This window comes from Lissotriton helveticus, chromosome 5_1 (genome assembly GCF_964261635.1).
Source record: "Lissotriton helveticus chromosome 5_1, aLisHel1.1, whole genome shotgun sequence".
In the NCBI taxonomy this organism is placed as follows: domain Eukaryota; kingdom Metazoa; phylum Chordata; class Amphibia; order Caudata; family Salamandridae; genus Lissotriton; species Lissotriton helveticus.
The window spans coordinates 2,005,434,182-2,005,461,046 of NC_136065.1; the positions used below are offsets into that span (position 1 = coordinate 2,005,434,182).

General features: G+C 48.0%; 1 protein-coding gene across 3 annotated transcripts in view; it reads left to right on the forward strand.

Annotated features, from left to right (window-relative positions):
- The first annotated feature begins 24,922 nt into the window (after positions 1-24,922).
- Positions 24,923-26,865, forward strand: part of LOC144756166 (E3 ubiquitin-protein ligase TRIM39-like) — a 220,932-nt gene continuing 218,989 nt past the window's right edge. For all 3 annotated transcript variants that reach the window (XR_013595092.1, XR_013595093.1, XM_078645746.1), the window contains exon 1: positions 24,923-25,404. Coding sequence is in view for 1 of the 3 variants with exons in the window: in XM_078645746.1 (XP_078501872.1) it covers positions 24,991-25,404 (414 nt within the window). In the remaining 2 variants the exon portion in view is untranslated. The remainder of the gene's footprint in view (positions 25,405-26,865) is intronic.

Here is a 26,865-nt window from a genome sequence, read left to right on the forward strand (position 1 = left end):
ACGCTTAATACAGGCGACCTCTCTAAGTCAACAACTACTGGATAGCGATGGAGCTACAGTGGGAGACCTAGGTAATACAGATGCTATAAACCCTACTATCTGTCCAGTAACTGAAAAGGGGGGGCCCTCGGCCCCCCCGCACGCATGGCGGCGCGGCGACCGTCGCCCCCCCTTTCTCCAGTGTTGTCTCTCGGTGGTGGGGGCGGGCCCTGGGGGGCGCGACCCACCACCGATTGGCCGGCGGCCTCCCTGACCCGGATACAAGGTAGAAGGTCCGGGTCAGGGGGGGCGGGCTACAGGAGGGGCGGGCTGGGGGGGCGTGCCCCCGCACCTGGCCCCTCGGGAATAAAGAGGTGGGGAGCGCCCAGGAGACCCCCTTGTCCCTGGACGCTCCCTCGCAGTACGGTGTGCCCCGCGCTCGCGAGGCGGCAGCAGAGGTGCCAGGACGTGGAACTCGCGCCGAGGGACCAAGGAAAGAAAGGCGCCGGCTCATTGTCTTGGGACCCGGGTGCGCACGAAGGGAGAAGGTATTTGTTGGCGCGGGGAGGGCAGGGACGAACAGCGGGCCAGCTCCGTCGGAGGTGTGCTCCGGGACTCGACGAGGGCCGGGGTAAGGCTGCGGGTGCATTGAGCGGCTCTTGTGGATCACAATACCGGCAATAGTACGAACCGCATATTTAACGCGGTACAAAGTAAGTGGAGCCGCGGGGGTATTGAGCGGCTGTTTTTTTCCTACGATACCAGCGGAATTTAAACCGCATAGATAACGCGGGATTAAGAAGGGTTTTCCAGCCTCGTTAAGGCAGAGCGGAGAGAGCGTCACGCCTGAAGCTAAGCAGGGTCGACCAGGGCAGGACCTGGAGGGGAGACCCGAATATAGTGGGGCTTATTATTTTTCTAATCTAGAAACGCGAAATATCATACAAGTAGAAAAATGTAATTGTTGTGTGAAATTTAACAAATGCTACTGGACAACTGTTCTTTCTTTTCATGATTATGTCTAAGAGTTAAAGCGAAGTGCCCTGTGTTCATTTGTGTGGGAAAACGAGGGGCCATTTCTTACAAATGTTATTGATTTAACTATTAAGTGATTTATGGTTCATGTCATTGCACAAGGTGTACAATGCATGGGAATAAGTGCAGTTCCTGGTCCAATATTGTCCTGGCCTTAAAGGAGGGTAGTTGTGTATTTTGCTGATATAAGGTGTCTTTTAGGGGCACGCAGCAACAGTGAGGTGGACGGGGGGTTGCAATTGTCCTCTGTACTATAACTGTTTTTTTTCCCGAAATCTGCTCCTGCTTTATTACACGGTGATAATACATTTCTCAATTCCAGGCAATCTTAGCGGCAGCATTTCACTCGCGGACAGGACCTAAGGGCTTTCAGCACCGTGGTGTGGACCCGGACCGCTGATCACTATCGCCGGCGAGGACGCAGGACTGGTCGGTAAGAGGGGTACGGGGGGCTGGCATTCATCGCTCCTGGTGGCTGCCGGGTGGGTCTACATTAGGTTTACTCACCCCCTTACATAAGCGGACAAGCCGCTGGTGTTGCGGTCGCCGTTGCATGGTGCTGAAAGCCCCCTGGTGACCCTCCATCAGAAAGGTGCACAAGGTTGACCTGTCGTGATATTAGGAGAGTAGGCAGCTGTTTGTGGGGGTTTTTATCATGCCAGGTCCGCGGGGTGGTAAAGGTGGGTCCAACATGGAGGCTATGATGCGGGCCATGATGCGTGAGATGGGTGAAATTAAACAGCGGCTAGGGAAGGTAGATGAGCTGGAAGCACGTTTTAATGCAAGGCATGATGATGCCCCTGGCCCATCGGGTAGGCCTATCCGCCAGAGGGTGGCACCATTGCCAAGGGGGGATTTTGTTACCCCACCTAGGAAGTCTAAGTCCAAGAGACCCAGGTATGCTGCACCCGCCCCAGGGCCAGTAGAGCCGGTACCTGCCGTGCCGCCGGCGGTCGTCCCACCCCCGCATATACCTATGCCTACACCCCCTGCCCCCGTGGTGCCGGTGCCTGTAGGTCAACCAGTAGACGCAGCTCCCCCACCGGTGCCCACAATCCCGGGTACAGGCTTGCCACACCCGGCACCCGCCTTGCCTGCTGCGCCGGTACCACTGGGCATAACCCCAGTGGTACCTGTTGTCCCGGGTGGGAATTTAGATTCAATGCCCCCTGAATTGTTGTCCCAGATAACGGCCTTGATGCCATGGCTCCAAAAAGGGGGAGCTTTCCCAAATTCTGCAGATCATGCAGCAGAGGCGGCGAGGTTTGTAGAAAAAATCAAATCGGCAGCGGTCGCCGACAGTGTTGCATTGCCAGTATCTTCTCCCCTTGCAGGTCCAAGTCTTCCCCAGCCGGACGGAGCTAATGGGCAGCCGGCCCCGGTGCCCGCACTTGGTAAGGAAGTGGCATTGCCGCTCTTGGGGGACGGTGTTCTACCTTCCAGGAGTGAGAATTTGGCTCAGCATGTGTCGTTAGCTGTGAAGGAGATGGTTTGGGCAGATAAATATGTTTATATTTATTCTTTGTTGTTAGATAATAGGGAAATGGAGCATGCGAAAACACTGAAGGAGTGGATGCACCCAAGCGAATGGAGGGTGCAGTGTGCTAGATTTAGGGTTGAGGAAACTCTGATCAACTGGATAAAGGCTTGGGCTGTATTCACTGCTATTAAAGCTGAGCGACCTCCAGATTTACAGGCGCCATTGGCATGCTACTCGAGCAGGATTGTGGGGTGGAGTGAACAGTATTCTGGGGAGGCATGGAAAGGGTATGATGTGAATTTCAGGAAAGCATTGGAATTTAATAGAACATTGGCATGGTACACGGTGGACTCCATGTCTTGGCATAAACAGTTCTCGGATAATGCACCCCCCCCTCAGTTCTCCGGTTCAGTCAAGGTGTTCTCTGCTAGACCTCAACAGCCCTTTCGGCCCCCCCAAACGAGTGAGGTGCCTGGAAAGTTTAGGGCCAGTGGGGCAGAGAAAAAAGGGGTGTGCTGGGATTTTAATAGGTGCACCTGCACAAGGGGCGCGTGTAAGTTTAGACATGCATGTTCCTCCTGTGGTCACCCCTCTCATCCAGAAACTGCCTGTAGGTCCAAGCAGGGAAACACGGGACAGAGGGGTAGGGGAAAGCCATTGTAAGACAAACAGGTTAGGCCCCCCCACTCCAGTGGATGTGGTGGCAATGATTCCATGGTTGAACAGATACCCGGACCACACATCGGCCACCCTACTCCAAGAAGGTTTTTCTAAAGGCTTTAGGATCCCGGCAGCGGGATACACAGGCAGCGCGCACTGTAAAAACCAGTTGTCGGTAAAACACAATCCAGCTGTGGTGGCCGCCAAAATTGACAAGGAGCTATCTTTAGGCAGGATAGCTGGCCCCTTCACTGAAGTGCCGGTACCTGATTTTGTGTGTTCCCCATTAGGAGTTGTCCCCAAAAAGGAGAAAGGGCAATTCAGATTGATCCACAACCAGTCAGCACCTAGGGGGGCGTCACTGAATGATGCCATTGACGAGGGTATCTGTAGCGTTAAGTACGCCTCTTTTGATCAGGCTGTTAGCTTATTACAGGCCACGGGGCCCGGGGCGCTAATGGCGAAATCAAACATAGAATCAGCCTTTCGCCTCCTCCCGGTACACCCAGCGGATCAACATCTCTTGGGCTTCACCTTTGGGGATATGTTCTACATGGATAAATGCATGCCCATGGGTTGTTCTATATCTTGTGCTTACTTTGAGATGTTTAGCTCTTTTCTTGAATGGGCCATGAGACAGGTGACGGGCCATCAGCAGGTCATGCATTATTTGGATGATTTCCTCTTCCTGGGTACAGTGGGATCTCAGGAGTGTGCACTGGCATTGCAGGAATTTTGCGTGCTCATGCGGGCTTTTGGTGTCCCGCTTGCGCCCGGGAAGACTGTTGGCCCGACCACGTGCTTGGAATTCCTCGGCATTGAGATTGATTCAGTGGAGGGATGTTTTAGATTGCCTAGGGACAAGGTGGACAAATTCAAAACAGCGCTGCGTTTATGCCTACGGAAAGACAAGGTCACCCTGCAGCAATTACAGGAGGTGGTAGGGCAATTGAACTTCGCACTGAGGATCATTCCCATGGCTCGCCCTTTCTCTCGCTCCATTGCTCAAGCAATGAAGGGGCTGAGGGAGAAGCACCACCGCACTCGGCTATCGTCTGAAATTCGCCAGGATATGCTTATATGGATGGCATTCCTGGAGGATTTTAACGGCAGGGTGGTCTGGCCCGGCCCGCTCACAACATCAGCAGAGTTGGGCCTGTGGACTGATGCTGCCGGTAGTGTGGGCTTTGGCGCCATCCTAGGGAACAGGTGGGTCGCTCAACAGTGGCCGGAGGTATGGAGAACATGGGGTCTGACCACCAATATTGGCTTCCTGGAACTCTTCCCAATATGGGTGGCATTGATGGTCTGGCCCGAACACCTATGTAATCAATAAGTGGTGTTTTGGTCAGACAACATGACGGTGGTGGAATGTATCAACCAACAGGGAGCACGGTGTCCTTTCATACTTCGTCTGATCAAAGAAATTGTTTTGCAGTGCCTTAAATGGAATGTCGTTTTTAAGGCCAAACATGTCCCTGGTGTTCTTAACAACGCAGCTGACTCCCTCTCTCGCTTCAAAATGCAGGTTTTCAGGGAGCATCTTCCTACAGCAGACCCCTCGCCAGCGCACTTCCCAGCAATACTTTGGCAGATTGGTGCCCCAGATTACAGGACCTCGTGGTCGCTAGCCTAGCCCCCAGGACCAAGACGGCTTACGAAGGGGCGTTTTTGTCTTACTGTTCTTTTTTGGGGCAACAATGGGAGGTGCTATGGGCGCAGGAGGATGCCTTTGCGGCCTATTTAGAATGGATGCATAAGGAGGGGCGCTCGGTAGCAGCGGCAAACAGACATAGGGCAGCGGTGTCATTCTACGCTCAAGCTAGGGGCTTGCGTGATTCCACTAATACCTTTATGGTGCGTAAGGCTTTGAGGGGTTGGCGCCGTATTCAGGGCCATCATAAAGATAAGAGAAAGCCCATAGGATTAGCACGGCTGACAGCTTTACTGGGCGCACTGGACACGGTTTGTAGCTCGGAGTGGGAGGTGCTTCTTTTTAAGGCAGCATTCTCCTTGGCATTCTATTGGGCGCTGAGGATTAGCGAACTTGTGGCAGGTTCCAAGTCAGACCTACTGGGCGGCTTGCAAAGGGCTAGTGTGAGGATACAGGATGACACCATGTGGGTGACTATTCAGAAGTCAAAGACCGACCAGGAGTCTAGGGGCCACACCATAGTCCTCCAACAGGCCCCCGCCAACCCTTGCTGCCCAGTGAAGCACGTGGAATTATTGCACGGGCTGCTGGTGGGCACAGCGGGCAGGGCACTGCTCTGTCATGCCGACGGTAACCCCTTGACCAGGTATCAATTCAGGAGGGTGTTGGAGATGGTGGTCAGGAAAGCAGGTCTTGACCCTAAAGAGTTTGGCTCTCATTCCTTTAGGATTGGGGCAGCAACTGAGGCAGTGGCGGGGGGCCTCCCAGTGGAGAGAGTGAAGACAATTGGAAGATGGTCCTCAGAATGCTACAAACGTTATGTACGAATTGACATGCTGTGATTACATGGCACTCACGCTTGGTTTGTTTCCGCTCTCTTACAGTTTCTCAGACCTGTTACGCAGGGGAGGAATTTGTCGTCGGGCACCAACAACATACATCAGCACGGAGCTGCAGCCTGGAAACAATGAAGAAAAGTGTTTGGATTGTGGGTCACTCCTATGTAAGACGAGCAGAATGCGTATTTATGTCAGGTGACAGGGGGACAAGGGCGGCGCAACTGGGGTTGGACATCACGTTCTTCGGGAGAGGGGGGTTGTGTCTCAACCAGTTTAGGGGCTTCTTCCAGGGGCTTTTAGCGCGCCGGCAATCTCCCCCGTCAGTGGTGATACTTCACCTGGGGGAGAATGATTTGGCCACACTGGGAAGGCGCATTCTGATCGAGGAGATTATCTCAACGGCGGGGTGGATGGCCAGGACTTGCCCGGGTTGCACACTAGTATGGTCGCAACTCATACCCCGATTACAGTGGCGGGGGGGGGATTCGGTCAGGGCGTTGAATCACTCGGTAAAGAGGATCAACACACGGTTGGATAGGTTGTTTCGAGCCCCCCTGTTACAGTCAATACCTCATGGGTGTATCTGGGGCGACAGGTATTACTTAAGGGACGGAGTTCACTTAAATGAGGAAGGGAATGTCTTGTGGTCTGACAATATCTGGGCCTGGCTAGAGGGATTTGCAAGTAGGAGGGTTCCTTAGGTAGGGGCTAGAGGGGGGAGGCCAGATCGTCGGTTAACAATGCTGGCCTGTGGCGGTAAGGTTATTATCGGTGAGCACATATTTGAGGTCTGAGGGGGCGGGCATCATCCTATGGAGGTTCCCGCCCAGGGGGAGGGGCCTGCGGGCCACTCCTAGAACTCCAGGGGCAAGGTAATTCATGCTGCAAAGGAGCGCGGGTAGGAGTAGTTCACGCTTTCCTTAGGCTGGTAGCCACCCCGCGCGCGTATACTCATGACGTCACCGGCTGGCGCAGAGTAAGGGCCCTCCTTCAGTGGGTAAATGGAGTTCAGGGCGTAGACCGGGCAATTCCCGGGGTAACACTGCGCATGCTCACGTCTCATGGGGAGGCGCAGCTTGTAGGACCTGACACCGGTAGTGACCTAGCCATATGGCCAGAAATGTACAAAAATCAAGATGAGGATGTTTAGACTCGGTTAGGAAACAACATGTATTAGAGTTTTGTTAAGGTCAGGCTCTCAAACTTGTTGACAATAATTTTGTATCTAATGTCCTGCTGATTTTTGTATAAATTGTTGATCATGCAATTAAAAAACCTTTTAATTTCATACTTTAATAAATACGGCCGGGCGACTAGCGCCCGCCTTCCAAAAAGTAAAGACGTCTCGTGTCCACGTTTCTGGGTGTTGGGTGCCGGTTTGGGGGGGAGGCGGCAGCTAGTCGCTGACCATGTGAAAAGGGGGGGCCCTCGGCCCCCCCGCACGCATGGCGGCGCGGCGACCGTCGCCCCCCCTTTCTCCAGTGTTGTCTCTCGGTGGTGGGGGCGGGCCCTGGGGGGCGCGACCCACCACCGATTGGCCGGCGGCCTCCCTGACCCGGATACAAGGTAGAAGGTCTGGGTCAGGGGGGGCGGGCTACAGGAGGGGCGGGCTGGGGGGGCGTGCCCCCCCCGCCTGGCCCCTCGGGAATAAAGAGGTGGGGAGCGCCCAGGAGACCCCCTTGTCCCTGGACGCTCCCTCGCAGTACGGTGTGCCCCGCGCTCGGGGCTTCTTTGTTTTTCCACCCACCATCCCTTGGAACAAAAGTCTTGTGGCATGCATTATGTCTGGTATAATGGTAAGTTTTTCGAAGGTACTGTTCACATGTCTTACATGATAGTAGAAAAGGTTCTGTCGGTATATTTTGATGATGCTTTTGTTTAGGAATTTTTCCCTTTTAGCAAACTGTGTGAAGTAATTTTTCTGTGATGCCAAATGTCTTTAGGCCTTTTTTCCCTTTGTAGCTGTACTGTGATGCTATTATTTATTAGCCAGTGTAGCTGTCCTTTAGAATTTTTTCCCCATAGGTCGTCGTATTTATTAGGTATGGGGCATGCGGTAAGGTCATTATCGGTGAGCACATATTTGAGGTCTGAGGGGGCGGGCATCATCCTATGGAGGTTCCCGCCCAGGGGGAGGGGCCTGCGGGCCACTCCTAGAGCTCCAGGGGCAAGGTAATTCATGCTGCAAAGGAGCGCGGGTAGGAGTAGTTCACGCTTTCCTTAGGCTGGTAGCCACCCCGCGCGCGTATACTCATGACGTCACCGGCTGGCGCAGAGTAAGGGCCCTCCTTCAGTGGGTAAATGGAGTTCAGGGCGTAGACCGGGCAATTCCCGGGGTAACACTGCGCATGCGCACGTCTCATGGGGAGGCGCAGCTTGTAGGACCTGACACCGGTAGTGACCTAGCCATATGGCCAGAAATGTACAAAAATCAAGATGAGGATGTTTAGACTCGGTTAGGAAACAACATGTATTAGAGTTTTGTTAAGGTCAGGCTCTCAAACTTGTTGACAATAATTTTGTATCTAATGTCCTGCTGATTTTTGTATAAATTGTTGATCATGCAATTAAAAAACCTTTTAATTTCATACTTTAATAAATACGGCCGGGCGACTAGCGCCCGCCTTCCAAAAAGTAAAGACGTCTCGTGTCCACGTTTCTGGGTGTTGGGTGCCGGTTTGGGGGGGAGGCGGCAGCTAGTCGCTGACCATGTGACCTGGGTAGTGAGTCTGAATATGCTGGCTCTGACGGCAAGTTCTATTCCATGACAGATCTGACAATGGCGTCTGATAAGGAAAACGATGAGGACAGTCTCAGCAATCCGGGTGACTGGGGGGATACCCCTGTCGAAGAAGACCAGGAAATTCAGGAAGAACTTGGTACACATTTTCTAACGGAACTGTAAGGAGAGCTGTAGAGTCTACAGAGTCTGCAGCGATTGTAGGGTTTGAACAAGGCTCATCAGTGACCCAGCTGAACTTGGACGCAGAGGATTTTGAGGAGGAATCAATCACCTTAGGAATGGTTTACAAGAGTATTATGGCGCATCGAAGCGAAACCAGAGCAGAGGGCTTGCGCACACAAGGAGCAGTGAGAAAGCTCCAGAACACAGTAAGACGGTTGGTGAAAACATGTGCGGAGGTCTCTACACGGGTGGTAGAAGTCGAAGAACGCATTTCCTCAGCTGAAGATACTCTGGTAAAACAACAGGCGGATATCGAGAACTTGCAAGAATCCAGGTCAGATGTGGACTGGAAGCTGACAGATTTAGAGAACCGGGCGAGACGCAACAACCTGCGCGTATTGGGTATTGCGGAAGGAAAGGAGGACTCAGATCCACGAACGTTTATCATCCAGCTATTGAGAGACGCTTTCCCTGAACTCAATACCTGGAACTGGGACATTGAAGTAATCAGGGCACATAGGTTTCCATTTGTGATCAGGCAACGGCATAATAAACAAAATGCATATCCCAGGGCAATTTTAATTTGCCTTAATAACTATCTATTGAGGGAGGCATTATATGACTTGGCTCGTCCCGAACGAAAAAGGAAAGGTGCTGGATGTGAATTCTTTGTCCGCCCGGACTTTTGCCAGTCGACGGTACATGAGCGATGGGAGTTGCGGAAGTTAGTAACTCCATTCCAAGCAAAGGGCGCTCAATGTTTTCTGCTTAATTCGGCAAAACTAAAGACGATCTGCAAAGGCCAAACCCGATATTTTACTTCTTGCTCAGATGCACAGCTTTATCTAAAAGAAATGGAAGCGCATCCAAAAAGCCCCAATCTGAATAATACAAATTAATAGTTAAACTTGAACTTGTTTCAAAACTGGGCGGGAGGTAGCAATTTCTGAGATGTATTGCTGGATTGTTGTGTTATAGTTGCAATGGGAAAGTAAGGTGTTGAAACAGATATATTTTAGGGGCTCCCCCTCTCCCTTAGATTTATCTTTCTATTATCTCAATAATGGTTTTCTGTGGCATTTTTACTTTTGGAACACTTTTTCTCTTCATTTCAGGGAGAAATGTTATTGGGGAGATATATACAGATGTATAAAGCCATATAAAAGTATGTAAAGTGGAATAGAGTCTCTAATTTTTAGAAAGCCTGATGTAAGGCTTTTGAATGGGAGGAGAGGGGAGGCAGTCAGAGGGCGGGGGCCTGGGGGTCAAACACAGGGGCACGGGGTTATGCACGTCCACATCGCAGAGGACATTGTCCTTAAGCCTCGTTGTGGGTGGTGAAGGGGTGGTGGGAAGGTAATGGGTAGGGGGGGTTGGGGAATTGGGGGTAGCTGGTGGGAAATGGATAGAAAAAAAGAAAATAATACATGAAGTAAGGTCGGGAAGGAGTCCTTGTGATAGAGCAGTCAGTAATTTTGTTTTGCTTAATTTGGGGATAAGCGGGAAAAATGGGTAAAAAAACAGATCAGATTAGATGGCTGGCAGGGGGATTCGGGTAGGCACGTTGAATGTCAATGGGCTGAATTCATTGGAGAAACGACGCCGGGTTGCACAGGAATTACGAGCTCTCCAATGTGATATAATATGTCTGCAAGAGACTCATATAGTATGGTCAAAGAGGCAACTGTTAGAAGAACTAGGATTTAATTTAATTACTTGTACCAAATATTTTGGTGTTGCAAGAGGTGTAGCTATTCTTGCTAAAAGACATGTAACCAACACGGGCAGGTTCCTATCTGATGGGTTAGGTCGATGGGCAATTGCAGAATGTCTTTTGGGTCATATTAAATTTACGGTCTGTGTAGTATATGGTGCAAATTTAGATGGAGCAAGGATTCTGGAAAATCTGAATGTTGAATTAGCAGCGTGGCCTACACCATTGATTCTATGTGGTGACTTTAATATAAATCTTGCACCGAATATTCTAAATAATGAACAGTCAAAGTATGTTGGTAGGAAGCCACGCGTGTTTAAAGCATTACAGGCATTAACGGGCGATCATGGGTTAGTGGACGCGTGGGCCTCCTTAAGGGGGGGTGCACCCGGGTATACTTTTTTCTTTTTCCCATCGGACGCTAGTCCGATTAGATTACTTCTTCACTACTCAATCACTTCTAAATCAGGCAACGATACAAGTATATCCCAGAATTACTTCGGATCATGGGCCAGTAGTTCTCTCAATTGCTGGTATAATATCAACGGTTCGACCAAGAGCGTTCTCTTTTGACCGTAAATTATTAGTGGAACAGCAATTCATCGAGCATATGAAACAATGGATAATTTTCTTTTTCAATACTAATCGAGGGAGTAGCAGTGTTGGAGGAGTGTGAGACTGTTTTAAAGCCGCCTTTCGTGGAGAGGTACTGAGTTATGGTTTATACAATCAAAAAAAACAGACAGCCAATACTAAAAAACTTTATCAGGATTTGATTACAGCTGAGGAAAACCTTATGCAAAGCATACAGGCTGGGACAGACCCATCGGATCAGGTCACAGCAGTGGCACGGCTAAAAGCAAGGCTAAATTTGACCTGGGCTAAAGAGGCAGCAAAAAAGTTTTTTGTTAAGAAACAAATCCATTATGAGTACGGTGAGGCAAGTGGCAGATGCCTCGCCCAAAAAATGAGATCAAGGGAGACTGCTCAGCGTATTGATGAATTATTAGATATGAAGGGTGACTCTGTTAAGGATGATCAGGGAATTTTGGAGGTATTTAGACAATTTTATGAGATTTTATATAAAGATGAAGTATATGATGAGGTAGCGGCTACTACTTTGATCACTCAATATTGTACCCGAGGCCTCTCGTTGGAGGAGATACAATTAATGGAGACTCCTATCTCATCAGAAGAACTCGAAAAGGCAGTAAATGGGTTAGCGCTAGGGAAGGCGGCAGGGCCGGATAAGTTGCCGTTAGAAATATATAAAACTTTTTTCCCTGTCTTGAAGATGGACCTATTGTTAACAATGTTAGAGGCACAGAAAGGTGCACCCCCTAAAACATGGAGGGAGGCGTCTATAGTAGTGTTTCATAAAAAGGGTAAGCCGGCTAATATTCCTGGATCATATAGGCCTATCTCGCTTTTAAATGTAGATGGGAAAATATACTCAAAGATTCTAGCCAACAGACTTTCTGTAGTTATTTCAGGATTAGTATCATCAACACAGCATGGGTTTATCCCTCAACGCAGTACAACAAACCACGTAAATTGCGTGATTTCCTTCCTGGATTATGTTAAAGTCACTCGGGAACCATTTTGTTTAATCTTGCTTGATGCCGAGAAGGCTTTTGACCGTGTTACATGGCGGTTTTTATGGGAGGTGATGAGGAGACGTGGCTTTGGGCCACAGTTCATAAAATCATTGCAGACATTGTATTACCGACCAGTTGCACGTATTAACACTATGGGACTCGAGTCGGCGGAGGTAGAAATCAACAGAGGTACAAGGCAAGGATGCCCCTGTTCTCCGCTGTTATTCTCCTTATATATTGAACCTTTTTTAAAGATGCTAGAACTTAGCGTGCACATACCCCCTTTACTTATACAGTCCTATCAATTTAAAGTATTAGCATATGCTGATGACGTGGCTGTGGTCACGCCGAATCCAGCGGTAGCAATGCCTGCAATCGAACAACTGGCCACAATTTTTGGCAGGCCATCTGGCTATAAGTTGAATTCTGCTAAGACTCAGCTACTAAGTATAAACATTCCGAATTTTACTGATCCAAGGCTGTGCCAAGAAGTTGTATACTTGGGGGTAAAATTACGAACATGCACTACTACTTTGTTTAAAGCAAACTGGGATCAACTGTTGGTCGGTGCAAAGAAACAACTAGATCGGGCTGAATGCCTACACCTTTCCCTAGTAGGGCGATGTAATCTATTAAAGATGCTGATATTGCCTCAAATTTTATATTTTTTTCGCTGTATACCCTTGGAGATTCCTAAAGTTAGATTGGCACAATTACAAGCAATCTGTATGAGTTTTATGTGGTCAGGGAAAAAAGCACGACGGGCCAGGCATCTCATGATATTGCCGAAAAAGCTAGGAGGATTTTCGGTACTAGACTTTGTATTATATTATTATGCATGTAGGTTACAAGGGATGGGTATCTTGTTGACAGAAACAGCACCAGAGCATTTGGCAGAATGTCCCTCGATATATCAAATGTTATTGGGTATAAAAGCAAAAAATCTCTTATTTCTCTATCTTGAATGGAGCTATTACAAGCGAACACGGTTTAAGATTTTAGAAGCGGCGTACAAGGTTTGGCGAGCAGTTAGAGATATGTTTGGTTTCGAGAAAATTTCTTATTACACACCGTTGATATCGCCAATATTTCTACCAGTTGATCTATGGGATAGAGTGGTGTATAACTGGAGGGTGAGAGGAATAGGAGTGGTGGGAGATCTGTATTCTGATGGTGCTCTCAAATCTTTTGAAAAGTTACCCATACAATATAAACTCTTCAGAGCGAATTTTTCTAAATATCTCCAGATTAGGGAGTTTTTAGAGAAAAGTGGCATCTCCTTTCAATTAAATCCCCTGATCGAGTCTAATACAAGAAGAGCAAAGATAGGTATCTTATATAAGCTGATGTTAAACACAAAAGCCTAATGATATCGAACAGCAGAATCTTAAATGGGGGACTAAATTAGATAGACAAGATATTCAAATTGAAATCTCTTTGGATATGGCGACAGACTTATTTCTATCTGCAAAGCTCCTTGCTCAACATTTTAAATCCCTCTTTAATTTATATTATACACCTGATAAGGTGTCTTAATGGTCTGGGGATGCGATAGGGAAATGCTTTCGATGTGGTCACATTTCTGCAAATGATGTACATATTTTGTTTATGTGTCCATCACTGGCTCCCCTTCTGTCGCAGATAGAACAATTTTTATCGGAAATTGTAGGTTGTCAAATTCAACTATCTGCAACTCAGATTCTTTTGGGGGTAGAAATGGGATCAAAGGACACTGGCCCTGCGAAGCAACATGCTGAATTAATATTTGTAGTGACTGCTGTTTATAGACTGTGTATTGCTTCGTACTGTCTACAACAGGAACCACCCTCATTTATGGAATGGCGGACCAGATTTTTTGTTACTCATAATATGGAGCACAGTCTGTATGCGTTGAAGGGCTTACGTAAAAAGAAACTTGGCACACAAATATGGGGCATAGTCACACAGTACGTGGAGTTATAAAATAGGGTTATATCTTCCTATTAGTCCCTGCTCGCAGAATTAAGCCAATGTCTGAATTTCTTCTTTCTAATAGACCAATGTGTTAAGTTAAGATTTATATATAGTTTTTTCTTTTTTTCCTCTTCTCTCTATTTATAATTATGAATCTTCTTTTTGTGGACTGCTCATGATATATTCTGTAAATTTCGCTTGATCTAAAAAGCGATGTTATTATTTGTGTAATATGCTAATAAGCTATGACCTATGTTGTGATTATCTGTATTGATCGGAATGACTCATACCAACCGCTTCATGTATTTCTCAAAAATAAATTTAAAAAAAAAAGAGATAGTGACTTGTGCTTAGTGTTTCTAGTATATGATCGGAGTGCATTTGCTGTGAATGGGTTAATAGGTTTCTTGGTTATGGATGGGTTAATGTGGGTGCTGGTGAACAGAAAAAAGGGCAGCATTTCTGGCTCTATGCTATCTGGGAAAATACCCAGGAGAAAATGTGTGATCTGTCTGGAGCACATGAAGCAATAGTAGTTCACAGATGGAAAATAAATCGGAAAAGGTGAGAAATCCCTGTGTAGCCTCTTTCTATCCCTACAAATATTTAATGATTATTTTTTGTAGATTATGTGTATTTTGTTATTAGGGATTTGTATTGTTAGTGTTCAATTTATTATGCTTTTTTTAATGCTCATTATGATTACTCGTTGGCGTTTTATACTTGTGTCTTGTTTCCAGTAGCGGCTGCTACTGGACCTGGGTGGTGGGGCTGTGGGGGGGGGGGACAACAGAGAAAACCTAAACAACAAGAGAAACATTTACCCGAAACGGCCGCTGCCACTCCTTCGTCCTCCGTCCCTCTGATATCTTCCTGCACTCCTGGCCAGCAGCAGGAAGCACTCGCCCTCACAGCCTCCCATAGCCAATCACAACGCGAGCGCTGTGGATTGGTGCTCAGTCGGGGAATGGGAGTGTTTGCAAAGTGCACAGGACAGCTTGGGGCAGCCCGAGAGGAAAGGCCAAGCAGTCCTGCACACTTCACGACTGAAAACCACTCCTCTACCTGATCCACCAGCCCTGTTCGACAGATAACCACTAACATATATAGGAAAAATAAAATCATAACAGTTATCATTTTATTTTTCCTTATTTTCAGAGTTGCGGCACACCACCGCTTTAGCGGAGGAGAAGCCACTGTTTGTTTTGCTGTTTCTATAATAAAGGGGAAAGGTGTGTGGCATTCTGTTTGTGCGCTTTCATGCGTGCGATGCCACAAGGTTCCAGGGATAGGACTGGGCAGTCGGAAGGAGTGGTGGAGGTTAGTGGACCAGGGAAGAGAAGTTCCTGTTGATCCTAACTCCATAATCTTAATGCAAATAAAGAAGTGCGTCTTATTCGTCCTGTACGCTAGTCCTCTTTTCGTTCACAACACTACCTATTAAAAGATTCATGTGGAAATTTGTGACATAATGAAATGGTGGGCACTCACAGCAGAACAATACTTGCACTGGCACAATACTGCTACTTCTTAACATGTTAATAATTACATTATTAAATCACTTTCGACAACGACTTGCCCTACAAGATCGGTGTACCCTGCCTAAATCCATTGACGCACTCCATGCACTCACTTGTTAATTACCCATGAATGTAATCACTGGGATCGCTCGTTCACTCAAGCTGGGTCAATCAATGTAGAATGAATTTTGCTTGGCTATTTGCTTTACCAATGCTTGTTCCACTCTGGTGTTCTTTTTAGGTCGAGCCTGAGCCAGCGCGCAAGCGCTGCTCAGGGGATGATCTGTGGTAGTTCAGTACGGGAGAGAAGCCCCGCCCAATGCCCAGCCCATATTTTCCATTGGCTTGCGTCTTTGTCTTTCTTAAATGCTGGCTTCTGATACATTAATAGGCTTGTTAGTCCCTCCTTAGTACAGCAGTGTCACTCCCCCGCCCATATTTTTCATTGGCTTGTGTCTTTGTCCTTCCTAAATGCTGGCTTATGATTTGTTAATAGTCTTGTTAGTCCCTCCTTAGTACTGTTGTGTCATCATTTGATTCCTCCCATGGATACTGGCCCTTTACTTTGTTGTTACACGGGACCTGTTCTATTTTCTTTATTGAGTTTCTCCTATCTCAAGCACGACAAAGTGCTTTGCTTACATTCAGCGGGTCATTCCCCCCATTGCAAATTGGCAGCTTTGAGCATAAGGCCTGTCCCTCCCCCCTAGACCCTCAATATTGCCTACTGATGACTCACATAATAACCTTGTGCTCCTGAGGCCCATTTACTAATCCGCAACTCCTAAAACGAGCATCCAGCAGCCCGAGCAACCGCCCCCCTTCACGAGCGTTATCCCTGCACCCAAGCCTTCCTGCGACCTTCCCTGTATGAATTTTTGAACATTACCCACCTATTCAAAATTTGCACCCAGACGTCCCTACACCCCACCTGCTGTCCGTGCGCATTGAACATCTTTGTAGTACTCCTAATCTCTCACAGACTGTAACATGTTATTGGCCTAAGCTCTGCAACCATCCATCGCCTCTAAATGGCGCTTGAATGCCGGCTGCGCCATTTCCAAGTATTTGTGTGTACCTGTCGTGCATTGATAACGCCAACCCTACCACACTTTAAAGCCACCCGTCGTGATCAGTCTCTGTAACCCCTCACCATCACAAATCATTCACCTATTCTCAAGCTCATTGCTACACATCTGCTGCCATATGAACTTCGAGCGGGGCAATGCAGTCCTCCATGCGCGCTGCTACGAGCCCAGCAAGGTGGTACCAGGCCTAAGCCTCGGGTGCAGCTGCACCCTACCGGCCAGCGGAATTGTATAACATGCTTCGCCCAATTGTACCCGCTCCCCAGCTATGTTTATGTGCTGTGACTTATGCCTATCTAGCCTCCCGGGACTTCATTATCCTCCCTGTGTCCTTACTCCCTCGCACACCCCTTTCCCAAAGGTGACAGTCTGATCCACAACCACCAGCGCAAGGTACCTCCAACCTCCCCCGCATTTCTCCCTGTATTGCGCCCCTTCATCCCTCCCCAGACAAGTTCTCTTGAGTGCCACCCTAGGCACCGCAGTTATTGGCAACGTACTGTAAATGTCAGATCACACTCCGCGGAATCCGGTTGTAGCAAGTATGTTCCACTTCCGGACCTCACCAACACACTGACGTACAGATATACACAGGGTGTTCGAGTGGTCGGGCGAGGGAAGGAAACCTGTAACAGAAAGCACACAAGTTATTACATTCAAGTATGCATTCTACTCTCATCAATTCTCACTAATGGTATCTCTATTCACCTTGAGCAAGCGGACTATGACTCCTGTCTGTCAGCAGAGGGTTCAATAATGAGATATTCTCTTCCACTCCTAATCAACATAAAACATAGGTTAGTGATCTCTACCGGTATACTTTTCTCTATATCTACTGAATGTAAACTAGAACATACCCACTGTTCTTAGAGAAACAACCTTAAACAAGAACTTTCCGTCATCAGGCCCCATTCATCGGAGCGCTGACAACCTCCAGAGATAACATCAGAGGCACTGACGCTATATTCAGTAAAGTGAACAGGAAACACAAGTAATTCCTTCCTTCTTTGAACGTAAATCAAAAAGAATCAGAGTCAAAGGGTTTATCACCACATCCACAACATATGTCTTAAGTCAAAGGTTTTTACTAGTGATCCAAATATGGCAAGACGTAGTAAACCACACTACTGTCTTCCGCTTTGGCAATTGTAATCCTCAAGGCTTCCAATACTAAACTCTTTCAACGAATCCCCCAAATACGGTAAAGTGTAGCTAGCCCACTACTGCTTTCCGCTCTGGTAATTATATTCCACAGGTTTCCAAACACGCATTCCTTCATGCGTATGTTCGTAACGGTAATGCGTGGACCTCCACTGCATTCCGCTCTCTCTTGACCTAACCCGTGTTCGAATAGTTGGTACCCAGGATAACAAGGAGCGAACACCAAGACGTGCTGGAGAAGCCTCTACATTACGGTGCGCACTATCAATCCTGTCCCGATCTCATTCTGATGCAGAACGCTGCACTCAACGAAGCGACGCGAGCCGGCAGCAAAATAGTAACGCACATTAAGCAACATGCGCGTAGTTCACCGTACCTTGACAGCGTACAGCGCCCCAAGTCTTTGATGCACTAAAGGACCAGCCGTCCGATCCCCATAATCCGGAAACTCGACTCCTCGAGGGAACAAACAATTCAGTATCACGCACAACGCCAGGCCAGACCCGCCCTCTATACATAGAGTGCCGCTTGCCATGGCCTCATGGGAAATGTAGTTCAATGGTCAGGCAGGCGTGGCTGGGCTAGATCCTGACAGAATGCCCCCCTCCCAAGCGCCTCCTAGGACCAGGCTTGGCAGGGAATTTTCAGGTGGAAAGACCGAACAGCTCTCGGAGCATGAACATTACTCCATGGCTCCCACGAATCATCCTCCGCCGAATACCCCTTCCAAGACACCAGGTACCATATCACTCCCCAACGCACCTTGGAGTCCCGAATACACTTCACCTCATACTCCAGGCCACCATCACCCACCATAGGCAGAGGAGCCCTCCTCCTGAATGTGAGGGCCGGTTTCAGCAGATGGACATGGAACACAGGGTGTATGCGCACCGACCCAGACAACTTCAGCCTGGAGGCCACAGGGTTGATTTGCCGAACAGCAGGGTAAGGACCAATGTATCTCGGGTGAAATACACTACGGAGCTTGAACCGAATGTTCCTGGTAGACAGCCAGACCTTGTCCCCCACCGCAAACTGAGGCCCTTGCAGTCGCGACGATCCTCCCACCGCTTGTACACCTATTTTGCTTTCACCAAATGTCACCTGACTTACTTATGTACCCTCCGCAGTAATTGTGTCATAACAGAGGGCTGGTTTCTGAGATCCTCAGGCAGAACAACCGGCAGAGTATTTGCATCCTACCCAAAATAGGCTTTGAAAGGAGACATCCCCGTAGAACAATGCCAGGCATTATTGTAGGCCAGTTCAGCCATCCATAACAGCTCAACCCATGACTCATGAGCCTCCTTGGAATAACACCTGAGATATTTTTTCAGAGTCTGATTCAATCGTTCCGTTTGGCCATCGGTCTGAGGATGGAAACTAGTGGAAAGAGTCAAATCTATACCCAAAGCCCTACACCACATCCACCAGAAGAGTGCTATGAACTGAGGGCGTCGGTCTGACACTATTACCTTGGGGATATCATGTAATCAGATGATGTTACTAGCCAGCAATTGAGCAGTCCGTCCAGCTGTGGGGAGATTTTTACAAGGGATGAAATGCCCCATTTTCATAAGGCTGTCCACCACCACTAGAATGGCCGAGTATCCCTGATCAGTTGAAAGCCCAGTTACAAAGTCTAAACTGATGTTCTGCCAAGGACATTGAGGGGTAGGCAATGGCATAAGTAGACCTCTCTTCCGTGTGTTTTCTCCCTTGGCTCCTGCACATTCCTCACAATGGGTTACCCACAAGGCAACATCCTTAGTCAAAGTCTCCCACCAAAAATGCCTCTGAATTAGACAGATAGTCTTGCGTATACCAGGATGTCCAGCCATGGGTACAACATGGCACCATGTAAAAGCCTTTTTCTGTAGCTCAACTGTGGGAAGATACACTCGCCCTGGTTTCCAGGAAGCCCAGGATTCCCATGCACCCGGGGTTTTACACCCCTTTACATCTGCTAAGAAGGACTCAGCACGTACAACACACACCACCCTAGATGGTTGTATAATGGCATGGGTGTCCTCATTCCTTGGCACGGCCGGCAATTCCTGCCGGGACAAGTTGTCCGCCTTACGGTTCTCACTGCCAGGCCTAAAAGTTACCACAAAATTGAATTCTGCAAAGAAGAGCATCCAACGCATTTGTCTCTGCGTAAGATGCCTGGCCGACTTCGTATACTGAAGGTTACGGTGATCCGTATACACTGTGATTGTATGACATGCCCCCCACAAGTAGTGTCTCCATTCTTGGAAGGCCTTCTTAATAGCTAGGAGTTCTTTTTCAGCTATCGTATAATTAGTCTCAGCAGGGCTTAACTTATTTGACAAGTAGGCTACAGGGTGCAGCTGTCCTGTGTGCTGGTCCCTCTGTGACAACACAGCCCCAATGGCTTCATCAGAAGCATCCGCTTCCACCACAAATGGACGTTCCAAGTTCGGATGGGAGAGCACAGGAGCAGTAATGAATGACCTCTTCAGATAGTCAAATGCCTCCCCAGCCTCCTCGGACCAAACAAAAGGAGCCCCCTTCCTCAGTAGCCTAGTAATGGGGACTGCCACTTGTGAGAAATGGACTATAAACCTGCGATAGTAATTCGCAAAACCCAGGAAACTCTGGACTTCCCTCACATTCTTCGGAACGGGCCAGTCCTGCACCGCTTGTACCTTCCGCTCAGACATCTGCAGGCCCCCTGGACTGAGCATCACCCACAGGAACTCCACCTCATACACCCCAAATTCACACTTACTCAATTTTACAAACAATCGATGCTCGCGCAGTTTATCCAACACTCGACAAACATGCTCTGTGTGACACGACTCCTCCATGGAATAAATCAGGATATCGTCTATGTAGACCACAACGAAATGAACTACATACTCCTTCAAGACATCGTTGATGAAGGATTGGAATGCCGCCGGGGCGTTGCAAAGGCCGAACGGCATAACCAAGTATTCATATAGGCCATATCGTGTCTTCCACTCATCCCCCTCATGTACCCTGACCAAGTGATATGCTCCCCTCAGGTCTAACCGGGTATAGATCTTGGCTTCCCTTACTTGATCCAGGAGAACAGGAATGAGGGGGAGAAGATACCTGTTGTGGATGGTGTTTTTGTTTAGCATGCGGTAGTCCACACACGGCCTTAGGTCCCCATTGGCTTTCGCAATAAAAAACAAAAGAGAGGCTGCCGGGGAATGGGAAGACCTAATGAACCCGATGTCCAAATAATGATGTAAGTACTCCTTCAGATGTCTGGTTTCGGGCACAGACAAAGCGTACACTCTACAGGTGGGGATGGTAGCTCCGTCCACCAGGTCTATGCGGCAATCATACTCCCTATGAGGGGGCAAATGTTCCACCTTGGTTTCGCTAAATACATCCTTATATGTAATATATTCATCAGGAATCATCACTTCTTTCTCAACAGCAGTAGCTGCCAAAAAGGGAACCGCCAAAACCGCCACATGGGATGCAAGACAGGGGGCAAAATGGTCTTGGCAAGTCTCAGACATGAACTGAAAAGTTTTGGTTTTCCAGTCTATGGTAGGGTTATGATAGCACAGCCAAGGCATTCCTAAACTAACCTCATATTGGGGAGCATCTATGATATTTAACATCAATACCTCTGAGTGTCTCTCGCCCATGGTGTCTACTGATAAAAACAACTTCACCTGTTGTTTCACTGATGGGACCGGTTTTTAAGGGCTGGCCATCTACCGCTAACACCTCCTCAGGATTCTCTCTCGGTACTCGGGGCAACGCCAGACGGGTCACTAACCCATCGTCTATAAAATTACCCGTTCCCCCTGAATCTAACATAACCAGTACTGGATGGTTCTGACGCATGCATTCCAAATTCATTGAGACCACAATGTGTGACTCATTTTCTCCTACCCCATTCGTGGACAGAGAAGTGAGCTTCCAATCCAGGCTGTTATCATCCCCTTTTGTCTGATACCCATCTTTCTCTGAATCGCTGACCGTGGTGGAAACCGCCACTTTTTTATTCCTAGTCCAATTATTGGGGTTTTTTGGTTTATTTGGGCACTCCCTTACTTAATGCCCTTTTTTCCCGCAGGACATGCATAACCACTGCACCCTTCTGGTTTCTCTTTCTTCTCTGGATAGAGGTGCTCTGAGGGCTCCTATCTCCATTGGTTCTGTACTGGTCTCGGGAGTACCAAGGGCTTTGCGAGGGAAACGGTCATATCTATAGGAACCTCTCTCCCATTTTCCCTTGTCACCCCTTCTTTCAGTCATATGACTATCAAGTCTCAAAGCCAGATTAATCATATCCACACATGATGTGGGTTGAGGATCGATCTGGGCCACAGCATCCTTCAATTCATCACGCAGCCCTTGGTAAAACAAAGACATACGTTTCTCCTCAGGCCATTCAGCCTCAGCCACCAAACGATTAAAAGTAGTGAGATATGTTATCAAATCCCCTTCTCCCTGCCTCAGGTCAAGCAGCTCTCTATGAGCACTGAAAGTAGTGGCACGTCTGTCAAATACTCGTTCGAATTCAGATCTAAAGGCAGACCAATCGGACAGTATTGCATCGTTGTTTTTAACCAACGGTACCGCCCAATTGGCCGCATCTCCCACAAGATAAGAAATAGCAAACGCTACACGGGAATGATTGGTCGGGATTGACGCAGGTTTGCAAGATAAATGTAACAACACTTGTGTCAAAAACACCTGTATTATACGTGGATCCCCTGCATATCTCTCGGGGTTAGCTAAAGGAATGGGAGGAGGTACAGTAACTTGAATCTGCGAGGCTGGAGAAGATGCATTGAAAGGATTTCTCGTAAGCTGTTCTACCTTGTCTTTTAGAGCTGCTGTCTCTGCCTTAGAGGAGGCCAGCTCTTGCTGAACCAACACCAAGGCATGTAATACATCCTCTATGGAATCCATGCTTGCCACAACCAAACCGGGCGGAGTGAAAATTCTTGGGTGCGTGATTCTGTCAGTTCACACTCCGCGGAATCCGGTTGTAGCAAGTATGTTCCACCTCCGGACCTCACCAACACACTGACGTACAGATATACACAGGGTTTTTGAGTGGTCGGGCGAGGGAAGGAAGGGAAGGGGACAGCAGGGAAGGGAAACCTGTAACAGAAAGCACACAAATTATTACATTCAAGTATGCATTCTACTCTCATCAATTCTCACATGGTATCTCTATTCACCTTGAGCAAGCAGACTATGACTCCTGTCTCTCAGCAGAGGGTTCAATAATGAGATATTCTCTTCCACTCCTAATCAACATAAAACATAGGTTAGTGATCTCTACCGGTATACTTTTCTCTATATCTACTGAATGTAAACTAGAACATACCCACTGTTCTTAGAGAAACAACCTTAAACAAGAACTTTCCGTCATCAGGCCCCATTCATCAGAGCGCTGACAACCTCCAGAAATAACATCAGAGGCACTGACGCTATATTCAGTAAAGTGAACAAGAAACACAAGTAGTTCCTTCCTTCTTTGAACGTAAATCAAAAGGAATCAGAGTCAAAGGGTTTATCACCACATCCACAACATATTTCTTAAGTCAAAGGTTTTAACTAGTGATGCAAATACGGCAAGATGTAGTAAACCACACTACTGCCTTCCGCTTTGGCAATTGTAATCCTCAAGGCTTCCAATACTAAACTCTTTCAACGAATCCCCCAATTACGGTAAAGTGTAGCTAGCCCACAAGTGCTTTCCGCTCTGGTAATTATATTCCACAGGTTTCCAAACACGCATTCCTTCATGCGTATGTTTGTAACGGTAATGCGTGGACCTCCACTGCATTCCGCTCTCTCTTGACCTAATCCGTTTTCGAATTGTTGGTACCCAGGATAACAAGGAGCGAACATCAAGACGTGCTGAAGAAGCCGCTCCACTACGGTGCCCACTCTCAATCCTGTCCCGATCTCGTTCTGATGCAGAACGCTGCACTCAACGAAGCGACGCGAGCCGCCAGCAAAATAGTAACGCACATTAAGCAACATGCGCGTAGTTCACCGTACCTTGACAGCGTACAGCACCCCAAGTCTTTGATGCGCTAAAGGCCAGCCGTCCGATCCCCATAATCCGGAAACTCGACTCCTCGAGGGAACAAACAATTCAGTATCACGCACAACGCCAGGCCAGACCCGCCCTCTATACATAGAGTGCCGCTTGCCATGGCCTCATGGGTAATGTAGTTCAATGGTCAGGCAGGCGCGGCTGGGCTAGATCCTGACAGTAAAGGATGAAAGGCTGGGGTTATGAAGACTGGGCCCGAACTCGCTATCCCAAGAAACCAGCGGCTCCTTGAATCCGCGCCTTAAGGAAGTTTGAGCCAGCCAAGCAGTACCTTTGAGGGCGGAGGACTGACAACCTTGCATCATCGTCCCATCTACCTGACGTATTGTTTTGCATTCGTGAGGTGATGAACCCCCCATCCATCTGATGGCACTGTGATCCCCACTTCACCATCCCTGTGGGCCCTTACCACTACCGGACCATCAGCAAACCCTGCAGGCTGCCCAATGCATCTCTCCTACCCTCTCTCCCTGTTTAACAGCACTTCATCCCTGATAAGACACACTGGGCCATATGTATGAACACATTTTCCCATAGACAGAGAATGGGTAAAACCCTTTGATACATCTTGCCCACTGGTCCCCCAACCCTCCCAGCCCCCGCTCCTCACCTCACACCCTGAGCAGCAGCACCTCTTCTCTTGTAGAAATTCCCAGGAGAAACGGTGCGCTGTGCCAGGCACCTGCGATTAAATACCCCCCACCTCTCGGCCGAATTAAGTTTACATTTATGACTGTGTGTTCTTTCCTGTCTGTTCTTTATTGCTACCTCTTCGCCCCTTTCCCTGAAAAGTAAACATTGCTAAGACCCTGAATGTACCGTGTCTAACAAGCATTTGAAATGCAATAGGTCTCGCATTTACGCGAGTTTAAGCTATTGGCATTGTAAATGAGAATGCGTTTTATTTATGTTTAAAAAACCAGAAGATAAATAAAAGCCATTGTCATTCACAATGCCAATAGCTGAAACTCGCGTAAATGCGAGACCTGTTGCATTGCAAACTGTTGTTTAGATCGGAGTTGCTTCCATTGGCTGCAGACACTGAACTCTGAGGCAGGCCCGGCTCACGCTGCAGATACTCAAAGCAGGTTTTCCCAAGTGAGTTTACGGAACCGCTATAGACACCCCCTATGTCGCTTTAGACACGCCCAGGTCACAGATTCAGACTCTCAGCACTGCCAGAGCCCCTCCCAGCTCAGCCTCAAACACACGCCACCCTGCTCTGGCGCAGACACACCCTGCTCTGGCGCAGACACGCCCAGGATCGCTTTAGCTCCACGTGCCGAAGACGTGGAAGCAAGGGAAGGCAGAAGATGGCTGCAGCTAACCATCTCCAGAGCCTGAAGGAGGAGGCCACGTGCTCCATATGCCTGGAATATTTCACAAACCCCGTGTCTGTGGAGTGTGGACATGTCTTCTGTCTGTCCTGTATCACTCGATACTGGGAGGGACTGCATACTGACTTCCCCTGCCCTCAGTGCAGGGAAATATCTCAAAGTAAAACCCTCCGGCCCAACAGGCACCTGGCGAACATGGTGGAAATCCTTAAACAGCTTCAGGTACCGAGTCCGACTCCCCAGCAGGCGAATCTGTGCCGAAAACACGAAGAGAAACTGAAACTGTTCTGTGAAGACGACCAGGAGCCCATCTGTGTAGTTTGCAGCATGTCACGTGATCACAAGGCTCACACAGTGCTCCCCATTGGAGAAGTTGCCCAGGAGCACAAGGTATGTGTGCTTACAGAGCTGGATCAGGGGTGAGCTAGGATGTAGGGCTCCTTATTCGAGAGTTTGCACAGGAGCACACAGAGTGTGTACAATTAATCTGGAGAAGGGGTAGGCAGCCTCACACTGTGGTCACAATGTCAAAGACTGGCAAGGGTACCAGGGCACATTCCAGGGGCTTCCCAAGAGTACAAGGTGGGTGTGCTGGAGTTTTGGATGATGGGTCAGGAGCAGGGCCAGGCTCACACTGGTTCATCAACACCTAAATCATCATACCCAACACACATTCAGTAGTCAGATAGGCATGTTTCAATAAGCACTTTTCAAGGTAGTATTATGTTTAACATACGATGGAAGTCTGAAGTTTTTAAGAATATACTGTGCATGTGAACTTTATATATTTGGTATAGGACAGAAATGTTAGTAAGTCAAACAGTTTTTGTTCTTACATTGTAGCTCAGGATAGGGTGAATCATACCTCAGTTTGCTGTTGAAGGAAAGATTTCCTAGACCAAAGTAACCAGTGTCTTACCTTCGATAATGCTCTTTTTGGTTGACAGTATTTATCTGCAAATTCCTCACCTTTAGAATATCCCTCAGATACCGGAATGGATGAAGTGAATTTTTCAGCCTGCTCCAGCACACTTCTAGGTGGGCCGTACAGCTTGGCGCTAACTACGTACTTGCCTGAAGTGATTGAGCTGCATATAAGCGCCCCCTCGCTCACTGTCAGTTCTCATGTCTTTTCCATTTTCCAATAAGCGCTAGTGACAGCGTGCCAACCCACAGAACAGGGAGGTGAGAGAGCAGTTAGCTGCAGTATGTACCAGAAAGAGTGTTTCGAAAGGTAAGTAGCTTGCTCTTCTGTTAGATACTTTAAACTGTAAATTCCTCATCTTTAGAATAGATACCGAAGCAGTACTTCCCAATGGTGGAGGGCCTGTGGACTGGGCTCATATCAAATAGGCCTGCAGCCCAGAGTGGGCAAAGTAACCTTCCAGCTGCACCTGGCTTTAAAGGCACTATTGCATTGTGAACGTATGCACCAACACCCATGTTGCAGTGTGGCAGATGTGAGGGACAGACACCCCTTGTACCAATGCCCACCATAGTGGCCTTGGCTCTAGTGCAAAAGGCTCTTGAATGCTCAAGGCTCTGTTTCTTGTCCAGTGCATAGTCACATCTTGATGCAGAAGACTTTCGACCTCAACTGTGCCCACTTTTGCACAACTTTCTCTCCTTCACTCCAGAATACTCCCTGAAAAGAGAATCTCCTACCCAGTAGAGCTGCATAGAATTAATTTTAAAAAACTCAATGCCCTTTTGTGATCTGTACGAAATTTTTATTTAGTGTGGGTGGTTACTCATCTTAAGGAATAATAACAATATCCCATTGGGGTGAACCACAGAAGTTACTAAATCAATATGAACTCAACCTCCTGGTAGCTGTGTAAAAGAGGAGAA